This window comes from Semicossyphus pulcher, unplaced genomic scaffold (assembly GCF_022749685.1).
Source record: "Semicossyphus pulcher isolate SPU_LCO1_2020_fin unplaced genomic scaffold, fSemPul1.0.p SCAF_4, whole genome shotgun sequence".
NCBI lineage: Eukaryota > Metazoa > Chordata > Actinopteri > Labriformes > Labridae > Semicossyphus > Semicossyphus pulcher.
This window is the reverse complement of record NW_027211715.1, coordinates 18,694,016-18,708,273: the sequence shown is the minus strand read 5'-3', so window position 1 is coordinate 18,708,273 and position 14,258 is coordinate 18,694,016. Positions and strand designations below refer to the sequence as shown.

The window sequence follows — 14,258 nt, the reverse complement described above, 5'->3', positions numbered from 1 at the left end:
CCAATCCTACAAGTGCACAAAGCCTAGTATCAGTGCAGAGAGACAGCAGGCATTCAAAAGCTAGTAACATATTATGGCAATGACATTATGCCATGCTTTTATCCACACAGTAAGAAAGGTACTGCATGCATATTTAACACAGATGTAAATGGAAGCAAACAAGATAGACTTATATAACTGCATCCATCATATTGACATATTGATATGATTGAAGCTAAATCTCTGTGTGGGGAACAGTTTTTTGAAAGCAAAAGCGATAGTGTATTTATGATGTGTGACACACTGAGGCACACAGAGAGTAATAGATCACATGTCAGGTGATGGCAAAAGTGCTGCTCACTTAAGCGCTATGTGATGATAAATTAGATAGCTGAGTCACGAGAGGAGAGGAGACCAGCAGAGAGGAGAGGAAAGGAGAGGACATACAAAAATCGATCTCCATAACAATTACACACAATCAGTGTCAAAATTACAAGCAAGTTTCACCTGAGTGGGCACTTTTGGCTGAATGGATAGCACTTTCCCTACACCACAAATCCAGTATCAGGTGTCTCACTGCGGCTAATGTACAACAATGAGCAGGGGCTTAGTGGAAGGTGATTTGGGATCTGTGGTCGGGGACCTCGTCAAACCTCAGGCTGCTTTCACATTTAGAACAACAGCAGGGGATGAGGTGCTGCTCAGCTGCTCTGCAGGAAGATAAGCTCTGCAACGAGGCTGGAGCTGGCAAGCACACTGCTGCTCTCCTCTATGAGTGACTGCCTCAGTGTGTGTGTGTGTGTGTGTGTGTGTGTGTGTGTGTGTGTGTGTGAGAGGGGCTACGGGAGGCATTTAAGAGAGTGGTTATTACTGCTGCTACTAGAAAGGTTTGACCACAGCCGAGCAGCTAGTGTGTTCCTTCTTTTAAATGCATGCTCTTGTAAATGTTAAGGTAAATAGATGTTGCATTTTGCGTGTGACAGATTACTTCCTTTTACACGCATATGCATGTGATTGGGTGTGTGCGTGCAATCGTGTTAATGATTGGCTGCTGCATGCTGAGTCAGCAGACTTGGCCCCAGCGACACAACCCCTCTGCCCACTTCTCTCTGCTCCCCTTCCTTCCTTCCTCTTGCTCTCTTTCTCTTCCCCCCTCTGTTTAATTCATCCCTCCTCGGCTCGAACTCAGTGTCATAACTCCGTCATCCACGGAGGCTTTGGACTAATTTAGTAGGAAGTGGTCATGCATGCTTTTGACTGACAAAATGTATGCAAACACAAACATATCCGAGCCCTCAGACGCTCATAAACACAAACACACACATGCACTTAAATGCAACTCAAACCACCAGATGAACACCCATTTACATCTTGCAAGCGCACAGAGACATGAACCGCTTTGAAAAATGAGTGTGTGCAGAGAGAAGTTAAAAAGACAATGAGGAAGGATTGCCCCCGCAGACGCTGCATGACATTTAGATGACTGCTGCTACATCCGATTTCTTAAGATTTCAATCATTTAACCCTGACATTAGAGGTAAAGTCAACTCAAAGTACACATTTAGTTCAGTTTAAATATTAAAATCCCAACAGATGAGTCAGGAGGTTATGATGTGTATGTAACAAAAGAGCTCAAGTGGCTTATCAACAAGTTGTGTTTAATTAACCTCAATAAGTGCTGCTCTCTCTTGTGCACCCGAGCATCAGAGCAAAAGTGAAACATGATGAAAACAACTCACTCAACTACACAGGTCTGTGCACAGGGGCCACCCCCGCCTCCAACACACCCGTCTTACCTCAGCCAACAGCATGTGCACTGATGTACAACCTCAGCATAAAGATTAAGGAAATATATAATTATAAAGTCTTCCTCATAATATATTCATATTTGGAATCTGAGTGAAAATGCAGACCAGAGTAAATGGAGATTTTTAAGTGGGTCAACTTTCATTTTTCAAAAATGGCTGGGAGTTCTGTAAGTAATTATTTATCAGCTTTTGTATGTAGATTTATTCTCTAATTCACCGGCAACTTCTGCAGGTAGAGCTTAATTTAAGGGATACACCCAGCAGGCTGCACAGTGGTACAGTGGTAAGCGCTGTTGCCTCACAGTTGGACCTAGGGGCCTTTCTGTGTGGAGTTTACATGTTCTCCCTGTGCATGCATCCGGGTTCTCCTTCATCCTCCCACAGTCCTAAGACTTGCTCATTAGGTTCATTGGTGACTCTAAAATTGAACGTAGGCTTGAGTGTGAGGGTGAAAGGTTGTCTGACTCTGTGTGTCAGCCCTGTGACTGACTGGCGATTGACCCCGCCTCTAACCCAATGACAGCTGGGATAGACTCCAGCCCCCCTGCAGCCCTGAACAGGATAAGCGGTATAGATGATGGATGAATGGATGGATGGATGGATGGATGGATACACCTAGCCATCAGTTTCGTTATTGGTTAACTTGGCCTAAACTTTTGCAAGAAGTAGGTCATGTGAACTTAACAATGAAGACTACAAAAAACAACTTATCCATCATCTAACTTTTCTAAATGACATTGATGCATATAGTGGACCATTGTTTGAGGCCCTGAAGTGATGTTTTCATAGTATGTCAGAGCAACAAACATTCACTCCTCTCATGTCCAAACACATCATTATATCCTTTTAGACCACAGCAGGATAAGATTACACAGTGCTTTGTTCCCTGATGTCAAAGCCAATATTTAATGTCCATGAAGTTTAATGAGCTCTGAACCTAATTAAGTATGTGTGCTCACGATTGTCCGTGCTGCCATTTATTGTGTTCATAGCGTTTGACAGCTTAGCCGCTTCACCACATATCAGAGCCCGCAGAAAATGTGGATTTCAACACGGAGAGAACCACACATTCAATAATTACTGACTGGGAATGTACTGTGGTTTACTTAACAGCGCGAAAAGAATCTGCTTTGTTCAAATTGGTGTAATTTGCTGTAGTGAAATAAGAGTTCAGATAATGTAGATGTACTCTTCTGACGAGCCACCTCGGCTTTTGTGATGTATAACAGCAATTCTCTTAAAGCATTAGCTCGGCATGGCTGACCTCACACTGAACCCATCCTCTTCATCCCCAATGTGAGCGCTGTGGAGGTGACATTACACATGCACTAAATAACCACAGGCACACTGACTGATTGTTACTTCATCCGATATTAAAAATCCCTACTCATCCTTCACAGCCTTTTAAGTATCCAGGCCGTAAAGGGGGGCCCATCCTATACCGTTCCATAGGAGTAACCCAGTGAGACCCACAAACATGATGTAAAGGGGAAAACAGGCTTCATTCCTCGCATTCCCAGGCCACATCTGGCTTCGCACATGAGGCCCTGAACTACAGTGTACTGCTGTAACCTCATCATCAGAGCATCCACCATGTGCGGACACTCCACCCCCACCCACCCACAATCATGGCAGGATAATGAGCCTTTAGCTTCATCAGGCTATCTGTGGAGAAGGAGCCCCTCCCTCCCTGTTAGGGTGGTGGTACTCAGGACTTGGATTGGTGAGGGGAATATAGGAGTCCTGGGCATAGAGCCAGTCTATCAGAGCTACATAGCCTGAGCGCCTGGTCTCTCTATTTGGGTAAGAATAATGTTGTGATGCTGCTTTTAGAGACGCTGCAGTTTTGTAAGTGAACATCCTCAGGTGACTTAAGAATGCCATGACTCTCTACTCCTTTTAGCAGCAAGTATCTGACATTTCAGGTAGTCTTATTTCTAAAAATAAACCCATTATTGTGTGGATGCAGATATTTTATCATACTTTTAAGCCATGATAACTACCCCTTCACAGGATATTTCTGGGTGTACAAGGCCATTGTGGACAATAATGTATTTTTTTAATGATTTAGATGTATGCATTAAAGTGATGATACACTCTGTCAAGCATTTGATGTAGTGGCCCATACTAATAGTACATTATTATTGTTGTAGTCAATAATATCAGTGATTTTGCAAACAAATTATCTTAATATTATTACTAATATTACATGCAGAAAAAATCACACATTGTAGCCACACTAACCACCCACTAGTATCTGCATAGTTTATGTGTGAAGAGAAGGAGAAAGAGAGAGACAGAAAGGGGGGAGAGGGGTTGGTAAGAATTCTGCATCACTTGCAATTTGACATAATTACAATAAATGGCCTGGCTGCCACGTTCCAAAAAGTACCTAAAAGCCCTCATAGAGATCTAAAAGCATCACGACCATACTGGCTGTTAAAAATGAAAGTAATGGTAGAGGATGTAGTATTATATTCAGGGCGTGTATGTCACATAAAAAGAAGGATAGAAAAGGATACAAGAAGGAATCAGACGTAAGATAAAGTCATTGTTTAAGATTCATAACTGTAAAATATATACTTCATTAAAGGAAGAGTAATGAAACGTCTCAAATTGTTTGTATATGACCTTGCAGCTAAATTGTGTATGCCAAATATAACTATATCAATAACCAATCACCAGAATGTAATTCTTTACAGAATTTCGTAATCTCGTATTTCTCTTCAACCTGTTCAGTCCAAATGTTTGTCCAACACAAGTACAGATAAGGGTGCTTACTATCTGTATCGTAGTCCTACTGGATCTGATATTTGTTAACATGTGTTATTCTCACTCTCACCTGCCTCACACTCAGTCTGTCTCTCTAGCCCAGAGCATGTTGTGCCTTCAGACAGCTCCTGAGGGAGGGGAGGCTCAGAGGCCACTTTTGTGTAGATCTGTGGCTCTAATTGGAGGAATCACCTACTAAACCCGTTAATTAAGGGCGTTAATAAAATAACCTTGGGGAAAATAGAGGATCGGTGTGTTTTGGGAGCGTGTGTCACCCACCTTAAACAGACTTTCTGTCAGTCCCCGCCTGACCTGCGTCCACAAAAAGGCGCAAAAGAAGAACAGGGCGATTTCGGTCAGTGTAATGTATGCGTTATCCAGGAGAGTCCGTTTAGAGAGCTCCAGCCCGCATGTGCTACAGTCTCTCCATGCGCCCAGCATTACGGTGGAGGCTCTGGTGATGAGGTCCAAGTATCCCGGCATGGGCTCCACTTCCACCGGCCCGGTGTCCCCGGTGTGACTGCTCATTGTGTTGCGGCGCAGACAGAACAAAAACGTGCAAGAAATACTCCAACAGAGGGGCAGAGGGAGTGCAGGGAGCTGTACTGTCCAGACTGTGTTACTAATCCGCCAACCAGCTTGCTAGCTCACCTAAAAACGCTAAAACAAGCTTATCTAACCAGCTTAACCTCTTCAGTAGCCTAATTCTTTGTTGTCCACATTAAGACATGGGCCCATTCTTCGCCTTCAGGATACTTTTATGAATGATAGCGGGGCCCAGAAGGTCTGAAACACACATCGGCTATGTGGCTGTATTTGATAATCACACAAACCAATGATTAAATAGGGTTTCGACAATTAATCAGAGCCATTAGCGCCTATATGGTGGAGGTTTCTTCTGATCATCATTCCGCTACGCACACACGAGCTCATCAGCAGCGCGTCCTGTTAGCCGCCTAGCTAAGCTCTGTCATACGCACACACAATAGTGTATGGTCCAGCATTGGCAGCGGCTTCCAAGCTAGCTAGCTATTTGAATAAATTAGCCTAAAAAACCTGATGTAGCACACATACATAAACGATTCCAGCTAAAGGTCTAACGTTAATGTCGCCTCTAACAGCGCCAAGCCCAGCCAGCCACATGCGATTAATGTGCCGCTATACTGTAACGTACGTGCGCGCTCATCTGTCCGTTATTCGCCTTATATAACGGCTCTGAACCGCCACAGCAGACTCCTGACCAACCGGCAAATCTCACACGAAGCCAAGTTATTCCAGCGAAGAGAAAGGGGATAAATAAGAAGAATATTATCCTACGAAGAGGCTGCCGTCGCTTCTTCTTTTTCTCCTCCTCCTCTGCTGCTGTTGCTGCTCTGTGCTGGCCAACGTGTTCAAAGCTGCGTTTTGACAAGTCGCGCTTTGCATTCAATAGGATTCAACTGGTACGTTAAAAGAGGACAGCGTGCGTTTCTGCCGAAAGGAGGAAAAAGAACGAGGTGGGCGTGACGTAATTAGGGCCGCTATCTTCTTTTTGAACCCTCTGCTTGAACCGCTGAGGGTTAAAAAGGATGACTTAAAGAGACAGTGCAGACAAGTGGCGAATGAAAGACGACACCGAAGACTGTTTGATACGTATAAATGAGTCAGAAAGAGCCAAACAACGCAGTTATTAATTGATTAAGTTGGCTTAAATTCGCACATTCAGCCCTCAGGTTCTTTTATTTTCCCAGAAAACCACACTTCAAACACAACACAGGTATTAAACATTTATTATCATTTCAAAGGGAATGCTTACAATAAACAGTTGAGTTCATTTCCATAAGAGAAATGCAAATCTATAAAGAATGGACATAAAAAGACAGACCTAACAGGAAATTATGACTTTTGTTGTGGTTTAAATAAAACAGCCAAATTTTAATTAAACTTTTTTTTTCTTACAAGTGAATATATCAAAACAAATACAGTTATGCAAGTTAAAGAGGCTATAAACTGTTGATTCTTGATGTGATATAGTGAAGTCCATTACTAACAGGTCAGAGTGATAGCAGATGTCTTATGCTGTAGCGGTAGGAGCGTACTGCATCACTAGTCTGTCAAATTCATTCTCCTGCAGGAAAACAAAGAGCAGAGGAAACAGTTAAATTCCAGGAAAAACATCCATACATGGGAACAGCTGTTTATCACATGGATTGTTTGGTAATTGGTATAACCCAGTTAGAGGATGTTTATGTACATCTGCAGTCCAGTGTAATTACAACACAATTTGTGACAAAGGCTAAAGATTCAAAGTTGAATGTTCTACTTGACTTCGCTCCAAGGACAACTGCCTCGGCAAAACCATCAAAGCAACCAAGCTAGGTAGTGGAATTATGACAGAGTAAAGGTTATTAAGGTTTGTCAACAACAGTGAGTGATTCTGGTAAACCAGAGTTGCCCTGGCCACATGTCAGACACGTCCCTGAGAATGAAAAGCATAAAAAAACAAATACAGACGCAGGCAAGTTACCTTGGCTAAGTAATCTTTGAGGAATGGATGGGCCTTGTGTGCATCTTTCAGCTGAGAGAGGTAGCGATTGGTTACCTGAGGACAGATCACGTAAAAGTTAGAAAGCAATAATAGTAAATAACAGCTGGGGGAAAAAAACCCTGTATACATAGCTTAAGAACCTGTTTTACAGGGAATATAAAAGTGTAAAACAGAGTAAAGCTTATGAAGACTTGTCAACAACAAAACTTGTTTATCAGGGGCCTGGAAACACGTTTCTTTTTCTTTTTACCAAAATGTTTTTGTTGGCTTTGCTATTATTACATTTCTATTGTTGTGTGTGGTCTTTTTGCTACTACCAAGTGGGTCAGGCTCTGTTTGAAAGTGATGTAGTTGTTTATTTTTATTCCAGGCCACAATTAAATCTGACTAAATTGTTTGGCGTCAAATATAATTTCATGACATTAATTGTTCCTAATTTAGTCATTAATATTTAATATAGAGAAAAGAGAGGTGCTCTGTGGCTTTACATGTTGAAACTTTGAACTATGAGTTGTCTTGTATATTTTTCAAATATGGTTTAATTGTTTGTTTTTTACAAATGTGATATTATGAGAGGTGACTGAAAGTTATTGTTCTTCCATTCTCAGAGCACAGAAGCAGCTGATTAATACAATATGTTTTGATCATACAGTCAGGAAGCCATACAGCACAAGGAATGAACCACTTTAACACTGCTTACCTTAGATTAACACAAAAAAAGGAACATTCAAAAGTTACTCCATATTACTGTGAGGCCTGTTGTACACATAATTCCAGTGAACCTTGAGTTTGATGTGCCAATCTGTGGTTATCACACTTGGAAACTTTTTAATGATGGCTTTGAGTCAATGGTCAGCATTCTATTGCATTACTATCAAGACCATCAAACGTAAAACAGATAGAGTCTTTATCCTTTTGAACTCTGAGTTCATGGTGGATAACACACACACAGCACTAAACCAAAAGAAATGCTTAGGTGACACTTTTCATGATAGAAGACTAACGCAATCAAGGAACTGCTTGGATGAATGCCTTGCCTGCTTTAATCAAAGCAAACACACAGAAAATTGCTGAGAAGAGCATCTTGCCCTCCAAGCACAGAGTGTTATCGGAGAAAGATTTTTCAAGCCCTGTTTGACCGAGGGTGGATTTCTCCACAGAAAACTGATAAACTGATGGCTGTTAAAGCGGCACCTTCGTTAACAGTGTAAGGTCCAAAGTCTCACCTCAGGAGCTTTGCCCAGGTGCTGAGTGAGCACTATGAGGTTGATCAACGTCTCAGGGTGGCTGCTGTCCTAAAGGGGGGGAGAGAGAAAGACAAGAGACGGGCAGAAAGTGAGTTATTTCTCAGAGAGGACAGATACAGAAACACAGAGGTAGAGAGAAGACAGTGAAAGAGAACAGAAGCTAACACTTAGCATGTTTTATGCCCCTTACTGAGATGAAAAAATGAACATAATTTTATTAATCACAAGTCAAGCCGACAAAAAGGTAGCAAAGGTGGTAATCAAATGTAACATCTGCCAGAAATGGATTATGAGTGTTGGTGCAAATGCAAACGTCTATATGAATGTGTGTGTAAAACATTATAACTTCTGATTATCTTGCCATTTTATTTTTTCCACTTCGCCCCAAAAACATTTGTCAGGTTTTGCAGGCAGAGCGTGAGCATTGACATTCATCTAAAGTGACACTATCCTCCTGTTACATTCTATCTGTCTAGTGAAGGAGAACATGATTGAATAACCACCACCTTGTAACAATTTAAACAGTAAACTTTGCGTTGGGTCGTCCAGTCCAGTCATCAATGAATGGCCTGTGTCATGAAGCAGGATAACTCTGGTTGGTTTGGGGGATATTCCCGAAACTGAAAGTTGAACATTTGTAAAAAAGCTTCACTTCAGTTAACATAAGCAGGTGGTTCCTTTTTGAGCCATTCCACTAATCCATCTCACCGTCTAGTTAGGAATGTATAGTGAAACATAAATGCACTTGTACAACCTTTAAACTCAAAACAGGCCTGATATGCAAATCATAGATCACATTCATTCACAATGTATTTGGACAGTGAGCTGCATACTCACAAAAGGAGCAGAGCAGCACATATTATCTGTATAGTAAGAAAAATTAAACTAGAGACACTTAAAGAAACATTACAGTCAATTAAGTGTCCAGATAATCAGCGTACACTGGTAAAACACTGTCTTGTAAAGGACAAAGTGTAATAGCTGTGGACGACAAAATAGTCTGTGGTGCCATCTGCTGCTACAATGCAAGCAGTTCAAACAGGCCCTTTAAAGAACAGTAACCTGACACTGGTACACTTAATGAAGCACTACACTGATTGGCAGACCACACTGTTGGCCCTGAAGGCTCAGTTGACAGCACATCTTGATTCGACTACAAATCAAATTAACGTTGTGACATCAAAATGAGGGTTTGTTTATTTGTGCTTTGGAACAGTGTGGAATAACAACTGTATCACATTTCTCACTTTAACATTTTTAACAGACTCAAAAAAATTGTTGTGTATAGCCCAGTCCCCTGTTTTGAAATTATTTTGAATGCATCTCCTGCACCAGACTCACAGACAAGCAAGTGAGAACTTTAACCGCATAACCACTGCATATATATACACCGACGAGTGTACATTGTGCTGTCAAATTGACAAAGCGACAATACAACAGAGACCAAAACAAACACACTCTTATCCTCTAACCTTGTCAAGTGCCTCCTGCAGCACTCCCTCAGCCTCCTCCCACTTGTTCTGAGCCATGTAGCACGCCGCCTGCCCGTTGAGGAGCAGCAGTGTTGACGAATACTTGTCCGACATCTCCTGGAAAATGTAGTAAGCATCCTGCAGCTTCTCTCCACCCTGGGACAACAAGCAGAATGTAAACGCTTGTATTAAAACAACAAATCTAAAGTGAGTGTTCAGCAGAGATCATGCTGAGAAGGCAATAATAAGAACAAGACAACTGCTGTTTGATTGCTTTGTTTTGGCTTGTAAAGATGTCGGGGGGTTGCTTTAAAATTCCATTTAATTTGCTCATGTAGTGTGCAGTAACTTGAATTGAACACTGTCCTGCAATTTCTTGGTTAGGTGAGCTTTATATTACACCAATAAATGCAACAAAGTACCCTGCCTGCTTATTAGTTCAAACCGGATTGAGCTTCAGTAAATCACAAAACAACATGGAAGCTAATAATGGGATAAACCAGAAGACACTCTACTTGAAGGCCATGCAGCCCCCTTCCAATCACGCCATTATGTGCAGAGTTACTCGTGATAAGGCTCTTATTTATCAATCTCCTTAATGTATCTCGTTGATGCTTAATGCTGGTCTCCTCACCACAGCGATATTAACCCAGGCTGTGGCCAACTGGGTCAAAGTAGCATCCTCATCCTGCTCCTGCATCTTCTTCAGCTCTTTTCTGTCAATGAGACATAATGCCGATATTATAAAAGAGTTCAGTCCCATTTTAAAAAGAAAATGTTAATGTGCATGAAAAAGAATATTTTATAATTATCATTACCACACTCACTGTAGGTTTAAAGGGAATTTACAGTAAAAAAAAAATCAATATCAACTGACATCAGTTCACACATTCAAAAAGCACCTGGATGTTTTCCATGAACCTTCAGATAACAAAGCTGACATAACAATTCAATGCAAATCATGCACTGTTTATGTGCGTAGTCATACCTCGCAAGGTCAACACGATCCAGACTCAGCAACACCTGAATGCTCATGGCCATGCTGAAAAACAAACAAATGTTCAGGTCAATTTTGTTCAGTTACAGGCGGTTGTCATCAACATGAAAGCAACCTTAGAAACCCAGTGACCCATCAGAGTGTTGTAGAGCACTGAAACTTTAATTGACAAAACGTTGTGGAAACCACAGTTGCTTAAAAACCCTCCAATTTGTGTAGAAGATTTTTCCTCAATGTATCTTTCACGTATCAAAATCTGCCAAGCAAAACATGCCTGGAAATTGAATGCAAATGAATGCAAATTTACTTCAGCTCTTCATCTTTCAACATAGTAGCCTTGTTCATATTTACATGAATTTGATAGCGCAGTGAGTCAAGACACAATACTTTCTGTACTTTCTCTCAGTAATCAAACACGATTTGATATTCTGTTATAATTAACCTGTGCATCATGAGACTCCATTAAACCAAACTATTTTATTTATGAATGAACATTAAAGCCACTGTGTGTAAAGTCATCTGATAAATAATTAAAAAAATCAAGATTTATTGCCACATAAACAAGCACACACAGTTGAGACTACAGTTAAAATCTTGAGTGCCAAGCTCCACAATCAGTGTAACAAAATAAATATAAAAGGTTGAATCTACTATAGGATAAATATTGTGATAATGTTTGACATGCTTACAGTAAAATGTGGTGAAACTGACTCATTTTCTGAACAAATTTTGTCATCTTCATTGTAGTTCCAATGGAAGTACTTTACAGAAAGTAAAAGATTATGTCTACTTCGCTGATACATTGACATAAAATAAGGTTCAATTGTGAACAAAATCATTCTGGAGACTTTTTTAAAAAGTTAAAATCTCACTCCCTTCTTACCATTCCAGGCTTTCTCCTTGGTGCAGTGTCCTGAGAGCGGCATCAGTGTTCATCTCATGGTAGTAGATGGAGGCAGCCATGAGGAGGAAAGTGGTGTTGGAAGCATCAACACTCTTCGCCATCTTCTTTTCTAGATCAGCAACAATAGCATCCCTGCAGGGGGAGAAAATCAGAATGAGGAAATGGAACGATCTGTTAGAAAGGCTGTTAGAGTTGGTGATATACTGATGAATGCATGTCTGACACCGTTTGATTCACCGGATTTGCGGTCGCTATGACACAGTTGATTGATACAGTTGACAACAAATATTTGTCAATATCAAAACAATATCAAACAAAAAATATTTATAGGAACTGTGAACATTTTGTGTGGATTTTGGCAGACCTCATGGTCAAAGTATGGAGTATGTAGAGCCATTTAGAGCCCTAGTGATTCCTGATTTGGTCATCTTTAAAAGTCTGTAGCTGACACAGACCCCTAGCTCTGTTATTCTATCTAAGTGTGCAATATGCAAAGAACAATGACACTACTGCTGTAATGTGTAAAATCATAAAAGCCATTTTACTGTGAGGAGAATTAGGTTATGAAGTGTTTTACATACAGTATATGACTATCTGGACTGTTGGATACCTGCGCAAATAGTTTTAATGAACGTATTGAGTCTAAACAGCATGAGACATAGGTCCCTTTTGTGTTGACCTAAATGTCACATGCAATCTCACCTTTTGCCTTCATTGGACCGATACTCAGCAAACATCCTGACAGCCTGAAGCTCAGGAGGAGAGTTGGCCTTGATGTCATCCAAGACAACAGCATATTTCCTCTGCAACAGCACAAACAACAACAGGTGAAGATGAGCAGTTTTTTTGATGAGCCAAATAACATTGACAGGGATTAATATACAATAGCTATCAGCTCATAACAAACAAAGATCAATTAAACACATAATCGTTCAGTTTACCTGGGCAATGTAGGCTCTGTACAAAAACATGTCCCTTTCAGTCTCCTTCTCTGGTGTCGACGGCTTTGAAGACAAAAAACAGGGAATGAAGTTAAGGATTTTCTAGCAAAATAGCTGCTAACATGTTTAGCATTGTAGCTAGAAAATACCGTTAGCTTATACTTATCGTCTCTTTTAATCATTCAACTGATGCAGTTAGATACTTACCTTCACTTTCTGAGCCTCGTTTATACACTGTTGATAACTGCCGATATAATAAGCATTTTTCACATCGAAGAGCTCATCAACATCACCCTGCTGCGCCGCCATGTTGACTACAGTGCTTCCTGACACGTAGCAAAAATACGTCACCTTCCTGCTTTTCCCCGAGGATTGTGGGAGGTTGAGTTCAACAACAATACACAAGTGAACCATTCAGAAATGCAGTCAGAGATAATTATGGGGCGAGTTATTTAATTAGATAGATCAAATATACAATGTTGAATAATTAGTCATTGTCCTTTTACCATAAAAATATAATATCTTCGTGTTGTGCCTATATCTCCCTGTATGTCAAATTGTTTGTTTTTTAACCAACTCCAAATGCAAGCCAATGTTATTTCAGGCCCATACAAGCCATGGTAGCTGAATTGAAGGCTTACTTGGTTGGTTTGATTATCCGTGTAATGGTGGTGGGTTCATTCTCCGCAACATCCCTTATGTAACAGATGCAGTATGATATGACTTAACTTTAATGCAAAAGGGGTAGTTTCAAATGAATCCAAGTTCCAGTGTAGCTTCTTCACAGATGGTATATCAGAGCTAAAATAATGTGTCAAGTAATCAGTTGGTGGATGGACAGAAAATTAATATGCAACACTTGATTCTAAATAGCCGAGCTTGATTGTTAAGGTTAAAAAAAAAAAAAAACATTTACCATTTTGTAGCCCAAACTATATTAATCAATTGAGATTAAAAATGAAAAAAAACAGTAAATTAATTGAAATTATATATTATTTTATATTGATTTTAGCACATTTCATATAGTCACCAATGAGTCATTACACAGACGACACTATCGCCAATGTATCAGATTATACCACTAGAGGGCGCGCCAGATTAATTTCACTACTGCAGGTGTCATATGTTGCAGCAACACAAAACTATAAGATATAAGATGTCAATATTGATATACGATATAAGATACATTAATACGCTTAGTTAAAGGAATAGTATATCAAATACATAAAAAAATATTGGGGTATACTGGGGGGAAAAAACTCTTAACTAAACATCTAAAAGTGTACAGTTAGCTCATCGCTGAGATAACAATGCAAGAAGGCTATTTTGACCTCGGGAATTCCTGTGTCCTCATTACACAGCTGAGAAAAAACTTCCTGTTTCCTAAAAACATCCGCTGACAAAATCTCCCCCCTCTCTCTGCTCTCATAACTTATTAAATATCATGGAAGTATGAAAAGTAAATTATGTAAGCATTTTGAAAATTGTGAGTAAAAAATTAAGTCTGTATTGCATTAAAAATGTAACTTAACAAGCCAGTATATCATTTAGCCCATGACAGAAAAACTGCTCTACAGTTCCTGTTCATTGTTCCTTTAACACCATTTCCTC

The 14,258-nt window shown here is 40.3% G+C and overlaps 2 protein-coding genes across 2 annotated transcripts in view; both read right to left on the bottom strand.

Annotated features, from left to right (window-relative positions):
• cers1 (ceramide synthase 1) overlaps nt 1-5,651 on the bottom strand; it is a 29,783-nt gene extending 24,132 nt beyond the window's left edge. Inside the window, exon 1 of the mRNA XM_069679477.1 lies at nt 4,839-5,651. Coding sequence (XP_069535578.1) covers nt 4,839-5,087 — 249 coding nt within the window. The 5' untranslated portion in view covers nt 5,088-5,651. The remainder of the gene's footprint in view (nt 1-4,838) is intronic.
• Nucleotides 5,652-6,283: 632 nt separating this feature from the next.
• Nucleotides 6,284-12,973, bottom strand: cope (COPI coat complex subunit epsilon). The gene is made up of 10 exons (XM_069679978.1): nt 12,855-12,973; nt 12,648-12,710; nt 12,409-12,509; nt 11,686-11,838; nt 10,794-10,847; nt 10,440-10,521; nt 9,806-9,961; nt 8,313-8,381; nt 7,066-7,140; nt 6,284-6,666 (listed from the first exon to the last, which is right to left on the bottom strand). Exons 1-10 carry the CDS (start codon nt 12,954-12,956, stop codon nt 6,613-6,615), a joined length of 909 nt encoding a protein of 302 aa, XP_069536079.1. The 5' UTR covers nt 12,957-12,973; the 3' UTR covers nt 6,284-6,612.
• Nucleotides 12,974-14,258: the final 1,285 nt, after the last annotated feature.

Bases quoted from the DNA above. Each gene is read 5' to 3' on its own strand.
- cope (XM_069679978.1), bottom strand. From the start codon at position 12,956: ATGGCGGCGCAGCAGGGTGATGTTGATGAGCTCTTCGATGTGAAAAAT. The intron at 9,962-10,439 runs GTGAGGAGACCA...TTGTTGTCCCAG, and splicing joins CCTGGGTTAATATCGCTGTG to GGTGGAGAGAAGCTGCAGGA. The intron at 8,382-9,805 runs GTTAGAGGATAA...CCCCCCCTTTAG, and splicing joins TGCAGGAGGCACTTGACAAG to GACAGCAGCCACCCTGAGAC.